We start from the raw sequence: 19,139 nt of genomic DNA, 5'->3' as shown, positions 1-19,139 counted from the left end.
CAGAAAGATTAACAGAGAATTGAAAAGAGAATGACATCATCACTTTGTAGTCAATGTCATTTAGTCCAGTGTATCATCTAACACTATCTCCCATACCATCCAGAGGTGGGCAACACTCACTGTGTGACTCGCTCAAAATTGCCCAGTGACTCAGTGACAAAGCTGGGCATGAATTCAGCTTAGATTTCCTGCCCCCACCCCCGCCCTGCCTTGTTTTATAATATAATGCCACATTGTTTCACCATCAGCACGGTAAGTCCATCCATTCTGGATGTACTCACTTTCTTGCCCCTACTGTCAGCAAGGCCTGTAAGGCAAAAGGACTGAAAACACACTGTGTACAAGCCCCATCCCTGCCCTTCTCACAGGTAAAGAACATTGGCCACCTGGAAGGACCCGGGAATTCACACAATGATGCTCTACTCCACTTGCTCCCTCCCCTTCCCACTGAATGTTCCTGCACTAAAGACACCCCAGGAGGGCAATGTCGGAGGGATGTGAGTGGAGAAAGAAAGCCCTTGAGACCAAGAGATGCAGAAATCATTCCATTGCCCCCATGCCATAGAGACTTTGGGCTCCAGCTGTATTCCTGCCCAGGGTCAGGGTTCCCGATTTCTATGAGGCACAGTAGGCAACAGCCTGGAGAGAACCAGTGACTTCGACGTGAATCTTCTGGGAGTTATGTGTGGTCCAAGATAATACGTCCAACATACAGCAGTTATCCATATCAGAGATTGAATGTCAGAACACCCTGGATCCTGTCCAAAGTCCCAAAGCCACACATCCTTAAATTTCCCATCACTGCCCTAGAGGAAGGGACTAGACAAAAACAGAAGCGTTTCTTTTAAAACTCTCTTCTGGGCCTTGAGCCAGAAACACCTCTGGGGACAATTTCCCAACATACAAGACCCCTACTCACCAATGCGTAGTCCAAGCACATATTCAACTCAGAGTGAAGGGTAACCCATGTTACCCTCAGACTGATGCTTCTGTTATGAAAAATACCTCCCCCTTTTGAAGAGGCCTCAGCCTTAGCCAGTCCTTGGGTTCCCCTCCACAAGCCACGTCATCTCCTTAATGCAATTTTGTTTTGAGTCAGGATGTTCTGCGGTGCATTGTACAGCAGCCGGTCCCTGAGCACACACTGCTGAGAAGAGCCACCCCCATAACCATCACTTTCAGAGTATTTGCCTTGCTAATTATTAGAACAATGGGCCAATTCCCATCCTGTGTTGCTCTTGGGGAAAATATGCAGGCTAGGGAACTGGCCTAGATTGGAAATGGAGCAGCAGACGTTACCAATTAGCATGAGCTCCTTTTTTGCATTCCCTAAAGGTATTAGTCTCTAGGGAGAATTTTTAAAAGGCATGGTCCCAGACCCTCTAGAAACTCCTTAGGCGCCTCAAATGTTTTGGGAGTGGGGACAAGTGTCAAAGGTCATTTGGTCCAGTTCTGTGTTCAGTGCTTGAATTCCTTAGATGACCTCGTCGTCATCTTCCTGAATGTGTTCATGTTTGAGGAACTCACCACTTCCTATGGCAGTGCATTCCACCTTTGGACAGCTCTGTTTATTTAAAAGCTCCTCCTTTGGTTGAACCAAATCCACCTCCCCATAATTTTCTCACTTTGGTCTTAGCTAATGAGTGAGCCTAGCCAACCACTCAGCCTTCACTCCCAGGAAATAGTCAACTGCTCAGGGAAATGGTCCTTAAGCCAAAAATACAAATTTTGAAAAAGCCCAAGAGAAAGCCTACTGTAGCAGAAAGGCTAATGTGTGGACCTTTCTTTGTGGCCCCAAAAGGCTAAGTCAGATTACAGATTCAGCATGTGGAGGGCATGTAGGCTGCCTCTAAAAATCCAGATGTAAGCATAACAGAAAATTGTATGGAATTTCGGTAGGACATAGAGAGAAGAAAACTGTGCTTTTGCTTTGTATGAGTTTAAACTTTCTCCAAGAAGATAAGAAGAAATGGAAGTATTTGGATAAACTGAAGCTTGGTCCAGAGTTAGCAGGTCTTGATGGCAGGCAGCACCAGTCTCAGTGGAAGGAACTGGTCTGACAACCAAAAGCCTTGGCTTCTCCCTAGAGCTTTCTGCTTATTCCATAAAGAAAGCTTCGAGTCTCTCTGCCTTAGGCCTAGCTCAGACCTCCTCATGAATCAGTCCTACATTCTTGGAAGGGACGTTGACTCAGAAGCACAGAAGGAGACTGAGACAGTCCCCCAATATGTGGGAAGAACAAGGAGAAATATGGGGGTGAAATCTCCTTTCCATACGAGGGAGACAGCAAATCAAGACAACAGGTTAAGGAGAACAGATGAGTGGGGGGGGTCTCATCACCACTCATCACCATTCATCACCATAGCAACAAGCCCAGTGACTCTGCAAAACAAGAGTTTTATTTTTCTTTTCACCTGTCACTCTTCTTGGTACTGTCACTCTCTTTCCCCACTCCTGGCGGGAGATGAGTTGTGACTTTTCCACCCCCACTGACAAGCTGCCTAGCTTTTGGGGTGTGTAACTGCTATGGAATAGAAGAATGGGGTGCTCTGAGGGGTGCTCAGAAGACTTAAGCTCCATCTCTCCCCTGTCCCTGATCACAGCTAGGAAGTGTGTTGCTGTGAAATGTGAGTAGCTGTTTGTACACAGATCCATGAGGAAGCTGCCTCTTTTATGGATGCTGTGGACCAGAGGAACCAGAGCTGTGGTCCTCAAATAAAAGGGATTTTTGTCCCTGCCCCAAGATGTCCCATTTTATTCCCACAGCGTGAGACAAAGAAAGTCAGTAAAGGCAACTAAAAAGAAGACCATGGCCTCAGGCCTCCTTAGAAAGATCTTATCAAAAAGCTAACGACAAGCTTAAGGGGAATCAGAACATCTTGTGTAAGTGGAAACTCCTCAACTATGTGGACTAAGACTACACCAACACCAGTCCTTCATCCCACATCCTATTAAATAAATCTGAATTTAGGTGGTTGTGTTACCTGTGATATTGGTGGCAATTGGGCCCAGGTTCTCCCTTGATTCCAGAGGTCTTTCCTGATTCCTCTACTACAGAATGTTCCTCTGCCTGTGTCAAGAGTTTGACTGAGCAACTCGCCCCGCTTCCTGCGTCATTACCTCTCACCATAAATAGTGTCAGCATAAATAGTGATAAATGCCATTGTGCATCCTGCAAAAGGTGGCAGTTCCTATACCATCTAGCTGTCCTCTTTGTAAAGGATGTATCCCCCATCACACACATTGCCATCTCCCTGGGCCAGAGACCTTCTTCTAAAATGAAGGATGCTCTTCACCTCCAGACATAATCAGTCATTAGACCCTCCTTCTTTGCTTATATAGAACATGCCTTTCCACCCCACATCCGTATGAAGATCTCACCCCACTTCCTTCCTAGATATACTGGAAGTGAATGCTCCTCCTTGTTAGTCAGGGAGGCAGATACCCTCTTAGGGTCTTTTGAAGATAGTAACAGAAAAAGATGCCCATCACTCCCTTGTCCTTGGAGGCCATCCACAACCAAGGTAAACCTCAAGAAGAAAACAGCTTGGTGACCAAAGGGGCAAGGTGTGCTTTGGGTATGGAAACACTGATCAGCTCATGAAGTCAGTAGCCTCCAGCTTTCTTGTTTTCCACCTGCCCTCAGGCCTGTCCCTGTACCTACTCCTTCTGAGCTCCACTGTCCACTACTCTTTACTAAGGTTTGAGGGGATAATACATGCCTCCTAACCCCACCCTTACCCCTGTTTAAACAGAAGAGTTTTATAGGAACTTCTGTGAACTGTAAGTCCCCCAAGGACTCTAAAGCATTACTCTCCAGAGGAAGAAATACATGACTTCTGAACAGCAAACAGGGAGACATTTTGAGTGTTCTAAAAATCATGTGAAGTGGGAATTTACTTGTTCAGCCAACTCTTGAACCAAGCACTGAACTCATTTTTTGCATATTACCCTTATCAGGTCATTACAGCAGAGCAGGAGAAATTTTGCCCCTTTGAGTCCTTTGAATAATCATTTCTACTGCTTCCAAAGCCAGGCTATGCCTTGCCAAGTGTAACCTATATTCAAGAGCCATCTGCTTTAGCGATACAGGAAGCCACCAAGGGGGCATGCTTTAGATAATCCTACAGCTCTGCTGGCCAAAGCTGCTACTGGAAGGGAAGGGATGCTGCTGTTTGCCAGCTACAGTCCCGAAGCTCAGTCCTGCTGAATCCTGTACAATGCACCAACTAGAACCAAGGCAGAGGTCACTGACTTATCGGTCAATAAGCGATTCCTTTCCATATGCCCAGATTCTAACAGGCAAATGTCAGTCGAAGTCTCTAAGGCAACACAGGCCACCCCTTGCATGGCACACCTACATTCCCACCTGAAAAGGAACACATGGAGAGGTATAAAGGCCATATCCTATCCAGTGCCACCAACTAGTCAACGATGGTGTGTACCTGTGCCAACTGAGGCATGCATTTCATTTTAATTCAATGAGACATTTATTGTACGTGAACAAACAATATAAACAAAGGTGTTAGAGCTGCCATGACATCTAGGAATGAGTATTCTAATAGTTAGAAATGTTCCTCTGCCTGTGTCAAGAGTTTGACTGAGCAACTCGCCCCGCTTCCTTCATCATTACCTCTCACCATGACCGTCAGCTGTGTTTGATTGTTCTCACCACTTGGGAAAGTGTTATCCCTCAGACTTTCACTTTTGAACCCCACTGGAGGTGACAGAACTCAGGGATGATCTCAGCAGACCAGTGGCCTTCTTCCGGCTCCACAGGGTGAGCTCTGGCCACCTCCTACTAGACATGAGTACTTGTCTTCAGACTCCTAGGAATGAAGCACCCTTTTCGTGACCCTGCTCTTCCCAAACCAGTGTAAGATCTTTTATCGCAGGCAACAGAGATTTCTAAATTCAGCCACCTGGGTCTGCCTCCAGTGTTTTTAGCAAGCACCTCCAACAGGAAAAATGTTGTCAATTAACCATAATTATTAAGATTTAATAGAGCCATTTTTCTCTCAGTGCCTTTTTACTATTCTAAGCCCTACCTAGTTTTTCTTCCCCCTAAATTGGCACTCAGAGCAGTAAGTTAACATATATATCAGTTGGTCTTTATTATACATACAATAACTGTCTTATTAAATTGAAATCGAATGCACATCTAGGGGAAAGTTCATTGTAAGTACCGACTCTCAGAAAAATGCTCAGAGACATAAACAATGAGCGAGGCCAATGCATTACCAAGCAACAGAGAAAATGCGGTGGGGGGAGGCAGGAATCAAGCTGAAAAGGAAGGGGCATGGTTTTCTGAAAGAATGGGGTAAGCTCAAAGGTGCAAATTTTGGTAGAAGCTGCCTTAAATTTCTTGTGATGTCTCTCACCCTAGAAAAGGCATTGAGGAGTGGGGAATTGTAATTACAAATTCAACATAATCAGGGAGGCTTGGAAAATTTATAAATACACATAGACACACACTTTTTTCCTGGGGAATGTTTAACACTTGGTCAATGAATAAATAGCCTATCCAGCCATTGCAAATGTTAAAGAGGGTGTGGGGTTGAGTGTATGTGTGTAAATATGCTGCTGCTTGGATGGTCTTTAGTCTCTTGACTCACTTTATTCTTCCCCCTCCCCTTCCTTTCCCTCCTCCTCTTCTTAGGACAAGACAAGCGCTCTGAGTCTCAGCAATGTGGCGGGCGTGTTCTACATCCTGATCGGAGGACTTGGACTAGCCATGCTGGTTGCCTTAATCGAGTTCTGCTACAAATCCCGTAGTGAATCCAAGCGGATGAAGGTGGCATCGTCTTCCCGGGCCTTTTTCCTAACCTGTTCTGTGATGCAGCTGGGTTTCCTGGGAGTCCCTTTGCTAGAAAGGGTGGGGAATGACAGGTGGTTGAGGTCAGCACAAGACAAAAAGCAGGAAGCTGTTAGGAGGAAGGTGACAGGGACAAAGGCAGCCGTGAGAAAGGAAGGAAGATGGGGTGTGTCGGGCCAGACACAAGGCCCAAGAAAACAACTGCATTTGCCAGAGAGGGGTCAGTGAGATTGAAAGTTAGCAGTTTACATGGACAGGCAGCACAGCGAGAGGCAAGAGTGATGGCTACCAAGGCTCATTCTCTCTGAAGTTGCAACAGAAGTGTGGCTGCAAAAGAGAGGAAAGGATGTCTATCCTCTACTCTGTGCTGACCTTGTCATACCCTGGTGAATTGAGTCTTTTCTTAGGCTCCACTCTAAGAGATAGACATTGACAAAGAGGACCATGTGCAGAGAAAAGTAAGCAGATTAGTGAGATGACCCCAAACCACATCAAATGTAGCTAAAGGGAACTGGAGAAGAGAATTGTGGAGGATTTAAGAGTAGTCTGTAAAATACCAATACTTTCCAAATGGAAAAAGAAAACAGGCTAGTTCTATGGAGTCCCAAAGTATACAACAAGAACAGATGACTAAAGGTGATAGAGGATAAATGTTAACACAATACACTAAATTTACTCTTCTAAAAGAGCTGTCTAAAGGTAGGCTAGACTATCCCAAAAAGTAGCAAGTTTCAACATCACTGAAGGTATAAAAGTAGAGGATGAATAACTCTTGACAAGGATATGGATTCAAGCATCAAAAAGGAGTTTGGATTAAATGATCTTCAAGGCCCCTCAACATTTAGCTTCAGTAAGAAATTATTTATGGAAGTTAATCATGTGAACAATACCATGAGCAAGGCATCATGAGGACTCAGAAAGGAGGGAGGTGCATTCTATGATCTTCAGCACCTTTCACCTTCCGCAAAGAATGGGCACAATATAATTACTCAGTGAGGCAAGCTGTGGCATAGATAGGAAGGCCTATAGGAATTTAGAGAAGAAAGATTGAAGAAGGCTTCCAGGAAGATGCCAAAATTAAGAAGGACAGGTGGGATCTAGATAGAGAAGAGAAGTGCAGTCCCTCTGGGCAATGTACCCATGGTGATATGTTGACGTATACTGTTATCTTGATTTGACAAGACTAACAAGATCCCTTGGTAGAATTTGCTTTATGAGAATGTACCCTAAGAAGCCCACTTTTCAACAGACATTTGGCCCCAAGCTCAGTAAGCCCCCTCTTGGATCCAAACATAGCCTCCTGCCCAGCATCTCCCTGCCTTGGACCCTCAATCCTACACATACCTCTGGGGTCACCCTTGAAGAAGACATTTCTGGGCATTTGCTCCTTCTGTTTAGGAATTCTGTATTTAGTTCTGTGCATGAGGAGCTAGGGGCCTTCTGTCCTGGTATTCAGCATTTCCCTGTCAGCCTACCTACCCCACTCACATCCTAGCAATCTGCTCTCCTCACATACTCCATACCTTCGCCCCCACCTCATGTTCCCACTCATGTGCCTTTTTATGGGTCGATCCCTCACCCTGTCTTCTGTTTCATAGAGCCCATTTAAAAGGCAACTTCTCCAAGACACAACAAGGAACAATTAAGGAATGGAAGTTCAATGACATTTCACCAGGGACCTAGGAACACCCCAATCCTTCTCTTGACCAGCTCATCCATCTCCAGGTCCCTCTCAGGTCCTCTCAAATGACAAGAACTACAAAGGCATGGGCTCCAGACTCTAAACCCAATGTAGGCCTCCAAGGAGCTTGGCTGAACAAACAAGAACTCGTAGAACCTACTCAAAGCTCTTTGACCATTCCATTCAAAACATAGGACTAAAGACTCTCCTACCTTACCCTCCAAAATGAGGAAAGGTTACTCCAGGGGCAAAAAAGGGGAACAGGACAAGAACTAGGGGAGCTACAACCTGTACCATCCCTCAAAACCTTCACTATAGATCATGACTCAAACCAGAGGCCCAGAGTTGGCCCAGTACAGATTATAGGAGTTCCTTTTTTCTCACTGCTTGTCTAAGACACAGTAGAGCATCATCATCTAGAGTAGAAGCTCTGGAGAATGAATGTCTGGGCATAAATTCTGTCTGCTCCATTTGTTAACTGTGTCATCTTAGACAGATTTTAGTAACTCTCTGACTCTCTGATCCTCATTTTCTTTCTTTCTTTTTTTTTTTTTTTTTTTTTTTTTTTTTTTTTTTTTTTTTTTTTTTTAGACAGAGTCTCACTCTGTTGGCCAGGCTGGAGTGTAGTGGCATGATCTTGGCTCACTGCAACCTCCACCTCCCATGCTCAAGCAATTCTCCTGCCTCAACCTCCTGAGTAGCTGGGATTACAGGCATGTGCCACCATGCCCAGCGAATTTTTGTATTTTTAGTAGAGACGGGGTTTCACCATGTTAGCCAGGCTGGTCTCAAACTCCTGACCTCAGATAATCCACCCACCTTGGTCTCCCAAAGTGCTGGGATTACAGGTGTGAGCCACTGCACCCGGCCTCTGATCCTCATTTTCTATAAAATGGAGGCAGTGGTAGTACATACCTCATAAAATTGTTATAAGGTTTGTATAAAATAATGGATATAAAGAGCTTGACAAAATTCCTGGACCACAGTAAGCCCTCAGTGAATAACAGTGACAATGATAACTAGTATTACAAATAATAGTTGTTACTAGTGGCCAGATACATCCTCCTTAAAACTTTCCTTTTATTATCCCTGTTTACATGAGCTAGGGTTCTTAAGCTATATAGATTGTGAGTTCCTTAAGGTAAGGAGTTGTGTCTGATTTTTCTGGACATCCCACACACTGAGGGTAAGTATTAGTAAAATTAATGCATAATTGTATCCAAAGGAGAAAATATCTTAGAGGATGAGGCAGGGCATGGGAGGGAGCTGCTCTTAGTTAAAGCAAGTATTGCCATCAAAACTATCCAGTCGAGGAATTACAAACAATTTCATCCAAGGGTCAGTTTTGGCCCCATGTTTGTGCTCATGAACTGTGATGAGACCAGTCATCCACCAAGCAGGAAAGCTCCTGGATATCCAGCCCTTTCTCTGGACTACAATGAATCCCAATAATTATAACCAGTGGCAGGTGGTGGTACCAGAGTGGCTAATGCCTGCGATCCTCTTAAAACGGGGACCATGTTGACCTTCACTGAAGTCACACTATTTAGATTAAAATGAGAATCTTTCAAAGAGGCCACTGAGTCATGGCATAGCTTCTTGGGGACATTCTCACCCTTCCCTTTACAATGAAGATGTTAAATTTTCCAGAAGCCAACATCAGGGTCTCTTGGAATCATTAATATAATGTCTTCTGCCACAATCTTCTAGAATTAATTCCATTGATTGGTGCGACTTTTACCCAACTCACTGAGGCTCCTAATAGAATTTTCCACCTTCCAACTGCAGAAAAGATACTTTCTTTATTAATCAACCCAGCCCTTAATTGTTGACGCTCCATCAACTCCTCTCTTATCCAAAGAGATAAGACAAATGCATTCAACTTGCCTCTCAGACTTTTCAGCTTTGCAGTTCTCTTTATTATTCTGTGCTTAGCCTTCTCCAAAAGCAATTAGTTTTTTCCAGAAGTAGAGTCCCCAACCTTACAGAGACACCCAAATTGATGATGCCATGGGCATTTGATGAGAGCTTTCCCTCTCATTTATTTCCATTATCACAGTATTTTTTGTTTGTTTGTTTGTTTGTTTGAGACAGAGTCTCACTCTGTTGTCCAGGCTGGAGTTCGGTGGTGTGATCTCGGCTCACTGCAACCTCCACCTCCCGGGTTCAAGTGATTCTCCTAGCTCAGCCTCCCCAGTAGCTGGGATTACAGGTGTGTGCTACCACACCTGGCTAATTTTTTGTATTTTTACTAGAGAAGGGGTTTCACCATGTTAGCCATGATGGTCTTAATCTCCTGACCTTGTGATCCACCGCCTTGTCTTCCCAAAGTGTTGGGACCACAGGTGTGAGCCACCATGCCCCGCCCTTGACCCACTCTTAAGGCCTTAAGTCCCTAAACTTGTTCAGGGCCATCCTCTCATGTGTCTCAACCGTGCTTAAAAACATCTTCCTCACTCTTCATGGATGAAAGAACAAGAGGAAGGGGGGCAGAAAGGAGAAAGAAGGGTGGGGGAGAGAGAGAGAGAGAGACGAAAGGAAGAGAAGAAGGAAAGATGATTTTTCGGTAACTTTTATGTTCAAAGTGATTTCTACACATTTTCATTAACCATGTAATAGGTTGTTCTTACAATCCTACAGATGAAATAAAGTTTCAAAGAAAGTAAGTAACTTTTCCTGGCTAGGTCACACAAGCAAGGAACTGAAAAACCAGGAATTAGACCTTTCCTGGGCTTTTGGTACCAGCCAAGCCACTTTTCCTAAATCTCACTGTGCTGCTTCAACCACATGGCAGCAGATCATTTTTGAGCACCTATTCTGTGTTCTTCCAGTCCCAGCCACAGTGCTGCTCACAAAGACAAATAAAATGTAGCTCTACCATTCAGTTCCCCTCATCTGACTGACTGTAGTATTTAAACCCTTGCTGGGTGTTGATGAGTCTCTTTCCCCTTTGACATGTGATGAGCAGGACAAGTGTCACAGGGATAGTGGGAAGGCACCCTACAGGTATTCCTTCCACAAAGACATACTGAGCACCACCGCATGCTGGGCAAGACTCGGCACTGACGATACAGTCAAGAACAAAACAGACACAGCTTCTTTTCTCAAGAAGCTGAGAGTTTGATAGGGAAGACAGAACATAAGCAAACACTTACGTGTTCAATGAGTGTTAGTGAAAAAAAATGCCCAGTGTTGTCAAGTATAGAGCAGAGGCCAGTCCTGATAAAAGAATGGGGCAGTCAGAACAGCTTCCCTGAGAAAGTGATACTTAACAGGCTCAAAGCATGAAAAGAATTAACCGGGAAAAAAGAATTGCCAGTGATATACAAGTGTCAGAGGTCTAAAGACGTGAACTCTTGCCCAGAAAGGGGAGGAAGGCCAAGGAGACTGGAACACAGAAAGACTAAGGGAAAAGGGTGGTATGTGAGAGTAGGATAGTCAGAGAGGGACTTCAGGCAGCTCACAATATTTCGGTCTAATTTAAATTGTCATGTAGTAGCAGAAAATACATAACCTAAGACACATTGCAAATTGAATAAAATCTCAGGTCCTCTGCCCCTCCTCTCTGCCTGGGCAAACAGACTGGCACCTGAATCCTTAGCTGATATTAAGGGCAGCAAAGTATTATTCACCACCTCACTCCCGAAGGAAAATAATCCCCAGCCTCTCTCACCCCCACAAGAGATGCTCACCTTTCAAGATTATATATGGCTGTGCTAACATGGGGCATGTTTAAGCTACAGCAGTTGAGGGCTTGCACATTTTCCTGGAATTAATGAACAGCTGAGAGACTTGATAACTCAAGGGGAGCGTCCTTCACAGCAGGTGGTCACTGGTGCTTTGCACGCATGCCTGAGCGAGGACATTACTGAAGTTTAAGCTTTGATTAGGATGTGCAGAGGCTGAGCACACTCTTCTTAGAAAAGCAAGTAGCTGAGAAGTTAGGATGCAATCACTGTTAGGGAAATGAGGTTCCGAAGGGTCAATTTAGGGGTCTTTAAGTTGGATTTTTTTACTCATCCCTTTGTCTCTGAATATCAGTTCCAAAAACACCACCACCACCCTCAAGGATGAACTTTCTTTAAGAATGGCTGGCATGTCAAGGAGGGATAAAGGAAAACCACATTCCCAAAGGCTAGGGGAGAAATGACAGCAGTGTATGACAGCTTAGCCATGACAGGGGGGCAGGGTGGGGGAGCAGGAAGAATCACATTTAGAAGGTCATTCACCTTATCACTAGGTCACATATAACTGTTACCTTAAACAAGTCAGTCATTGTCATCAGGTTCTCTGTAAAGTAAAAGGGACAAATTAGGTCATATGATTCAACTTTGCTTGCATTTTAGAATGACCTGGGGAGCTTTTAAAACTCCAGATGTCCAGGCCGTACACCACACCAGCATCACTAGTGTAAGATTCAGGGGTCAGGGTTTTTTCCCCAAAACTCCCTGGATGGTTCCAATGTGCAACCAAGTTTCAGAACTAGTGATGTAGTTGACATTAAGCATTGCTTTCCACTGCAAAGTTTGAACTCCATTTATCATTTCTCCTGACTTTTATAAATGTATTCAAAAAGAAGCCAGTAAGAAGGCAGTAACCACCCATGAAAAGGGTATGGAGTCACTGACTTTTGAGAAGTGCTCAGCTTTCTTGAATACCAACTCTAATGATGTGACCTTCGAGATTTTTAGTTACATGCCTGGCTAAATTGTCTCAGACTTCAGCAAGCACCAATGTTGACTAGGTTATCCATCTTGTCTTTTAAGTCAAATTCATGAAGTACCAACAACTTCTATGGAATATTATGAAAATATGTGAGCCTTATGAGGAACAAAGACCAAGGTGATCTATGTAAACTTTAGTGGGTTTTTTCCCTTAATTAAAGGGGTGTGGCAGAGGAAAAACATGAATGATAGACATTCCAAGCTAATCTATAGAAGTTTCCATATTTCCCACAGATAAAAATAAAATGTTATTTTCTCTTCAATATTTTTTAGATGAGGATAAGTAACTGTTAATGTATCATATTTTCATTTTACATTTCCCTGGTGTAGCTTCAAGGTAGTACTTATCTGGCCTTTGACTTAGAGGAATGCAATCCAGGTCACACTTTCTCTTCAATGGAAGACAGCCAAGGGAGAATGTAAATAAATCAAGTCATGGGTTTGAGGAGGAGACAGAACCAGTGTGGGTGGTGCATCATATGGGGCAAATCTGTCTGAATCATGGATTTTAAAAAGAACATTTTAAAACATTGTCAGAACTGCCAGTAATACAAGGATAGCAGGGGGGAAAAAATGGGTCAAAACTGCCCTGTTTATCTCTGTCTGGCCACAGAAGGTTGACTGATTTCTCTGGTCACTAGAATCATGCCAATATGTAAGAGAGAAAGTCATAGACTTTCTGAGACAGATCCTAGGTGGTTGGTGTTTCTTAGACAAATTCAAAACATCTATTATGCATCTAATTGCTTACTGGATACTCTGTGGGATAGCTGAGGATTGAGAAGACATGGCCCTTGCCCTCGTCCAGAAAGCTCTCTTATGGAAGACAAAACTTATACACTGGAGGCAGAACCATTACAAAAGAATGTATACCGCATGAGTACAAGATGAGAGAGGCCAGCACTTACAGCAGGTTGATGTAGTCTAGGGAGGCTTCAAGAAGACAGTGAGAACAGAATGTGTCCTGAAGAAGAGGTAGGGTTGGTCCCACTGACAATTCTCTTTTATACTGATTCCCACCAAGAAACCAAACCCCACCTCAAAAATTCTGTGATTGTTTATTAATGGAAAGTTTGAGATGGACAGTAAAAGATAAGGGTCTGGATTTCCTACCATCAGTGGTCTTTCTCCAAAGGAACTCTGAACGGAACACTTCCTCTTGTCTAAGAGGATATGGTTCTAGACCTACTTTGTGGTCTTGAATATCCCACTTAACTCATCTGATTCCGGGGTGATCCTTGGAGTCCTTTTCAGACCTAGAATTCCGACATTCTAGAAGTCACAAGCTTAGTGGCACTGATCTGATATATCAGTCTGGAAGTACAGGGTCTACAGGCTGATGGGAAGCAGTTGATGCACAGATGATAATCTTTGGAATGCATTCTCATTTTCTTTAGCACATGTTCCTTTCCAATTACATTTTGCATATTGTATTATTCAAACGAGTCCTACATTCCCTTAACACATGCTGCTATAGAGGTAGGCTAGAATTTTTTCTGAAGTAAATCAGAGGTAGTTTTCCATTTTAACCCAACAATATCACACTCTCAATTTATTTTAACATTTCAAAGCATTTTTCAAGTGGTAGCACCATTCTTGCTAATAACAGTGTGTAGGTGCATAGAGAATCACATGGTATAGACATGGAGGTTTAAAAATTCTAGAATACTAAGGAGATATGTACAGTCACATGACTAGTTGATGTCATAACCAGAACTAGAATCCAAGTTTCCAAACCCCATTTCCAGAAGGTTTTCCGCTTAGTTGTGTTGCTACATCACACATTAATCAATAATATCAAGGAAATATTCCACCTTTAGAAATCACAGACTGTAAGAATAACAAAGGACCTTCTGTCTCACCCAATCTAACACACCTCACTGAACATTCAACTTGAGGCTAAGAGAGGGGATCAGATATGTCCAGAGCCAAGTGATAGTTTTCTGAATTCCTGGGAAGTCAGAATTAGCATTGTAGAATAGAAGACGGGGTGGATGGGGAAGCAGAGTTGGAGTTATATTTGAAGTCCAGTCTTGATTCATTCCCATTGCCTGTCATTGCCAAGGACCCGGGGAAGAACCCCCGGTCCTCCTGAAAAGGGTTTTTGTTTGATCCCACAGCAATCCATCAATGAAGCCATACGGACATCGACCCTCCCCCGCAACAGTGGGGCAGGAGCCAGCAGCGGCGGCAGTGGAGAGAATGGTCGGGTGGTCAGCCATGACTTCCCCAAGTCCATGCAATCGATTCCTTGCATGAGCCACAGTTCAGGGATGCCCTTGGGAGCCACAGGATTGTAACTGGAGCAGATGGAGACCCCTTGGGGAGCAGGCTCGGGCTCCCCAGCCCCATCCCAAACCCTTCAGTGCCAAAAACAACAACAAAATGAAACGCAACCACCACCAACCACTGCGACCACAAGAAGGATGATTCAACAGGTTTTCCTGAAGAATTGAAAAACCATTTTTCTGTCCCTTTTCCTTTTTTGATGTTCTTTCACCCTTTTTTGTTTGCTAAGTGAGGATGAAAAAATAACACTGTACTGCAATAAGGGGAGAGTAACCCTGTCTAATGAATCCTGTGTCTCTGACAGTAGAGTCACTGGAACACTAATGAGGAAACTGCACTGTTTTATTTTAATTCAGTTGTTAGTGTGTCTTAGTGTGTGCAATTTTTTTTCTTACTAATATCCATGGTTTGCAGGTTCTGTTAGACCCTTTCCTTCTCCTTTCTTCTTATCCCCAACTCCCTACCCATCCCTCTTCAGTTTTCAGATTGGAGATTCAATATTTGTTCCACTTTACAAGCAAGAGGGAAAAAAGCAACCTTCAAACTAATTCTCCATGGGGGCTTTCCATGTTACCCTCCACTCCTTGGCCCCAAGCCTTTGATGGGGACAGACATTGTTGGAGAAGTGGGCTGCCTTCCCCAAGTGGGGCACTGCTTAAGCACTGATTTAGTGGAGAACACAGGTGAAAAGCAACTCAGGATGAGGGTGGTGGAGAGGGCAGGGGCAGATGTGCAGTCAGAGAAGGACTCCTCAAGTTACTGCTGCTCAGAAAAACAGTTCCTTTAATGTGGAAGAGCCATTTCACAGGCCATAGGTGGTATGGTATATTTGTTCTTCAGAGTCAGCCTCAGCCCTGAGAAGTATGTCCTGGTGTGCTCAGGCTCAACGGCAGTCTGGTAGCTGAAGGCACTTGGCCTCCTAAACCAAGCAGAATTTTGGGAAGAGATAACAGCCAGGGAGATATTGCCCACGATTCTCACTTTTTCTTTGCCTGGTATCTAAGCAGGAACCCATTGTGGAGTAGATTCTCTTCTTCTATGGAGCCTCTGACATGGGGAACAATGCTATGCAAGCTAAGTATGAAAGAAAGGTGACAGAAAAATTTTGGAAGAGGAAGCCTCATCAAAAGTTTATACAAAATAGAGCTTTCCATGGTGTGCCCTATCCTAGGTTTGAGAAAACACATATGAAGTTTATGCTTATGCAAAGAACTTGGGTTTTTGTGTTAATATAAGGTGTTGTTTTAGCATGTGGCCAGATAATGCTCTGTCATCTTTAGAAAGTGAGATACCCCAGGAAATAATTGAAGACGTATAGGGAGATGGATTAAGTTGATAATGACATTTAGGGCACCTTAAGACATTCGATCCCAGGTTCTAACCCAAGGAGGCTGACCTTCCCCCAGCTAAGACAGCATGAGAACGTTGTATTCCAATATATCTATGATTGGGGCTACAAAGCTGAACTAAAGCAAGATTGGTGAAGTGGCAGGGTTTATAGAGAGAAGCCCAGGGATAGTGCAACTTTGATTGGAAGTGAGAATCCCTGACATATAGCTTTCTTGGAGATCCCAACTCTCATTCTTGGTGTAACTGGCTTCCAGCTCTCCAGCAGTCACTCTCCTAGGTGCATGATTCAGTGCGTGCCATGTGTCATTAGCTTTTACTGATAACCGTACTCTGGCTTGTTCCCTTACCCCCTACTTCTATCCAATTTTCTCTGCTAGGGGTTATCATTAGCAATTGACATGCTAAAGGTTTTGGAGCCTATGTAGGGGTAGGTGCAGCTTGACTGGCTTTTCTGTGGATTCTCTTGGTGGACCCACAACATCTCTATATCTCTCCACTGTCCTGTCATCAGCCATAGCAAAAAATCCTTCCAAAATCAAACTCTTCCCTTTTTCGACTCGTGTTGTTCAATCTCTCACGTGTCAATGTGGGCATGGTTCATGAAAACAGACCCTCAAGATGGATGATTGCTTTTCACTACTGCCATCTGATGTCCCTCAGCCCCTGCCCTCGCACAAGATTTTTCTCAGCCTTCAGACTACCACTGCAGAATCCAAAGTGACCCACCATTAAGGTGTCTGCATCTTGGAAGAGTTGGAAATAACCCTTTAACATCAACATGCTTCAAAGACTTTTTGCCTTTGGCCTGGTAAGACGCCTCTCCAGCTACTGAGCCCACCAGTAACATGAGCGGATAAAGACAGACTTGTTTGTGCTAGAAATGAGGGTCTATGCTATGAGGGGGTCCAAGACTCTGGCGAAGTCTTGATGATGCTTTTTCATCAATGGAGAAACGAAAGGAAAACAAAAGCAAGAAAAAAGTTAACTTGTATTATGTATTTTTACTACACTTTTCTTAAAAATAGAGCATTGGGGAAACTCTGAAAGAGACTGACATTTTTCTCAACAGGAATCCATACTTAACAGTTCTGGCTTTCATTAAATTTTGCTCTTTGGTACCTGGGCCTTTTATTTAACATCTATATTTGTTTTAACTCTCTTGGCAGATGTGTGAAAGGATTCTTGCTTGATCAAACACTAAGTATTTTTTTGGTTCCTGTTTTTCTTTCAAATAGCCAGGTTTTTTTCTTTTGGTATTTGCATAAAATGAAAATATCACCGAATATTAAATCACTGTGGATCCATTATCTACTTTTCATATTTGTCCATTCCATTTTTGTGCCATTTCTGAAGCCGGGGCTCTAGAGATTATTTCCTTATTGCAGAGCCTGAGACTAGTAGGTTTTTAACTGTGACCACTGTTTCTAACTCACAAACAGCTCTCGAGTCATTTCAGCTGAACTAGAACATTGTGAGTTATTCATCCAAATAGGATAACCACAACAACAACAAAAGGCAAACGGTGGTATTTGGCTTCTAGGAGCCACAATTCCAATTGCATAAAAACCAGAGCTTGACTTGGAGCCATCACAGTACCTCTAGGGAACTGGATGGTTCACATGGAACATCTCCCAGACATCCCCAAACTGGAGAGATACAGCTGTGATGTGCACAGAATCACAGCCAGAACCAAATCTAGACCATGCTTATAAGTCTAGATTATCCAGAGAATAATTTTGGTCCTCAGATACCACAACCTTCATTCTTGCCTAGAAGCTTTTTTCCCCTTAAGCAAAATGGCTTTCTGTAGAGGATCTGACATTTGTTGATACTTAGATATCAATGATTAAGAACAGCTTCAAGTGTTTTCTTTCCCAAGGAACACTGCATATTAACAACGACCAGAGGTCTAAAATAAATGAACAGAGAAGCTCAAACAGTAGCATGGACAATAACTACTACAATAGAAAAGGGTTGGGAGAAAGAAGAGAAACTGGCAGGTTTGTGTGAAGCTACAGTCATTGTTTGCATACACCTTGCAGCATCTAGGGTACCTCTGAGTGAGAAAGCACTTAACACCAGCTGACTGCAGAGAAAAATGATTTCTGTTGCCTTACTGTCAAATAGCTTGGACAATGGTCATAAGGGCTATCATAGCACAGGCTGCCATGTATTGAGCACTTACTATGTTAAGCACACTTCATACCTTCTATATTATAACAGAAGCTCGAAGTAGGGCCTTTCAGATGAGGAATCTGAAACTTAAAGAAATTACATAACTTGCTTACAGACCTGTAAGTGACAGCACCAGGATTTGAACTAAGTCTGTCTAAATCCAAGCCTTTACAACCCTAACTACCCACCTCACTGTTAACCAGGTCATGACGAACTATGGCCAAGAAATACCAAGTGAGTTCTCTACCTACCTATTATGCCAAAGTAACTGAAAATGGAATGGTGAAAGCCACACCTGCTACTCTTTTTGGAAAGCCAGTCCGTGCTCTTAGGGCATGGAGAGATCATTAATCTAGACAGGATTGCAAAAGGAAAAGAGGAGGGAAGGGTGCCAGCTGTAGCACCTTTACAATGGATCTAGGCTCAGGAGTAGCAAGCAGGTAAGGGAGGGGACTAAAAACCAGGTTCCATTAGCAATGGTTGATCCAGCCTGCAAGAGGGTCCCCAGAGCCTTCATGAGGAAAATGGAGATAACTTTTTCTGTTTGGGCAAGTTCAGGATCAGTTCTGGTCATTACAAGGGCAATGGACTTAGGTTCAACTAGTGGTCAAAGTAACTCCATAGTAAAATTAGGTTAACACTGGACTTAGAACAGCGCCCCCTGTCAGAGAGATGTTACAGGTGTGAACGTTGAAATGCATATCCTCTGATTTTCTTCCATTCCAGATCCCTAGAGTTCACTATTAACTTGATGTCCTGTGTGTGCCCAGAAGAGGGGAAGAGGGAGGAAGGAAGTCACGATCACCAAGACTTTTTCTTGAATCTTTTATATCCCTTCTCTTCAGCTCCTCTGGTCAATAACACCCTGATGGGCACTGAGATGAAGTCAGCAAGGCCCTGCAGGAGTGGGCATGGATGTCTTTCACTGAAATAAAGCAAAAAATCAACCTACCTTGAATAAGAGACAAAATAGCAAGTTTGTTCTGCAACAAATGCTTACATGCTATTTAAGAAAGAATTTCTATGGGGATAAAGGTCCAAAAAAAGTGAGGTTCTTGGCTGAGCGTGGTGGCTTACGCCTGTAATCCCATACTTTGGGAGGCCA

The 19,139-nt window shown here is 43.6% G+C and overlaps 1 protein-coding gene across 1 annotated transcript in view; it reads left to right on the top strand.

Moving 5' to 3' along the window:
* GRIA1 (glutamate ionotropic receptor AMPA type subunit 1) overlaps positions 1-16,977 on the top strand; it is a 332,303-nt gene extending 315,326 nt beyond the window's left edge. The window contains exons 15-16 of the mRNA XM_023227071.2: positions 5,660-5,794; positions 14,320-16,977. Of these exons, the coding sequence (XP_023082839.1) occupies positions 5,660-5,794; positions 14,320-14,520 (336 nt within the window). The 3' untranslated portion in view covers positions 14,521-16,977. The remainder of the gene's footprint in view (positions 1-5,659; positions 5,795-14,319) is intronic.
* Positions 16,978-19,139: the final 2,162 nt, after the last annotated feature.

Source organism: Piliocolobus tephrosceles, chromosome 4 (genome assembly GCF_002776525.5).
Source record: "Piliocolobus tephrosceles isolate RC106 chromosome 4, ASM277652v3, whole genome shotgun sequence".
Lineage (NCBI taxonomy): Eukaryota > Metazoa > Chordata > Mammalia > Primates > Cercopithecidae > Piliocolobus > Piliocolobus tephrosceles.
Note: the sequence above shows the minus strand (reverse complement) of the source record. Positions and strands in the feature narration are given on the sequence as shown.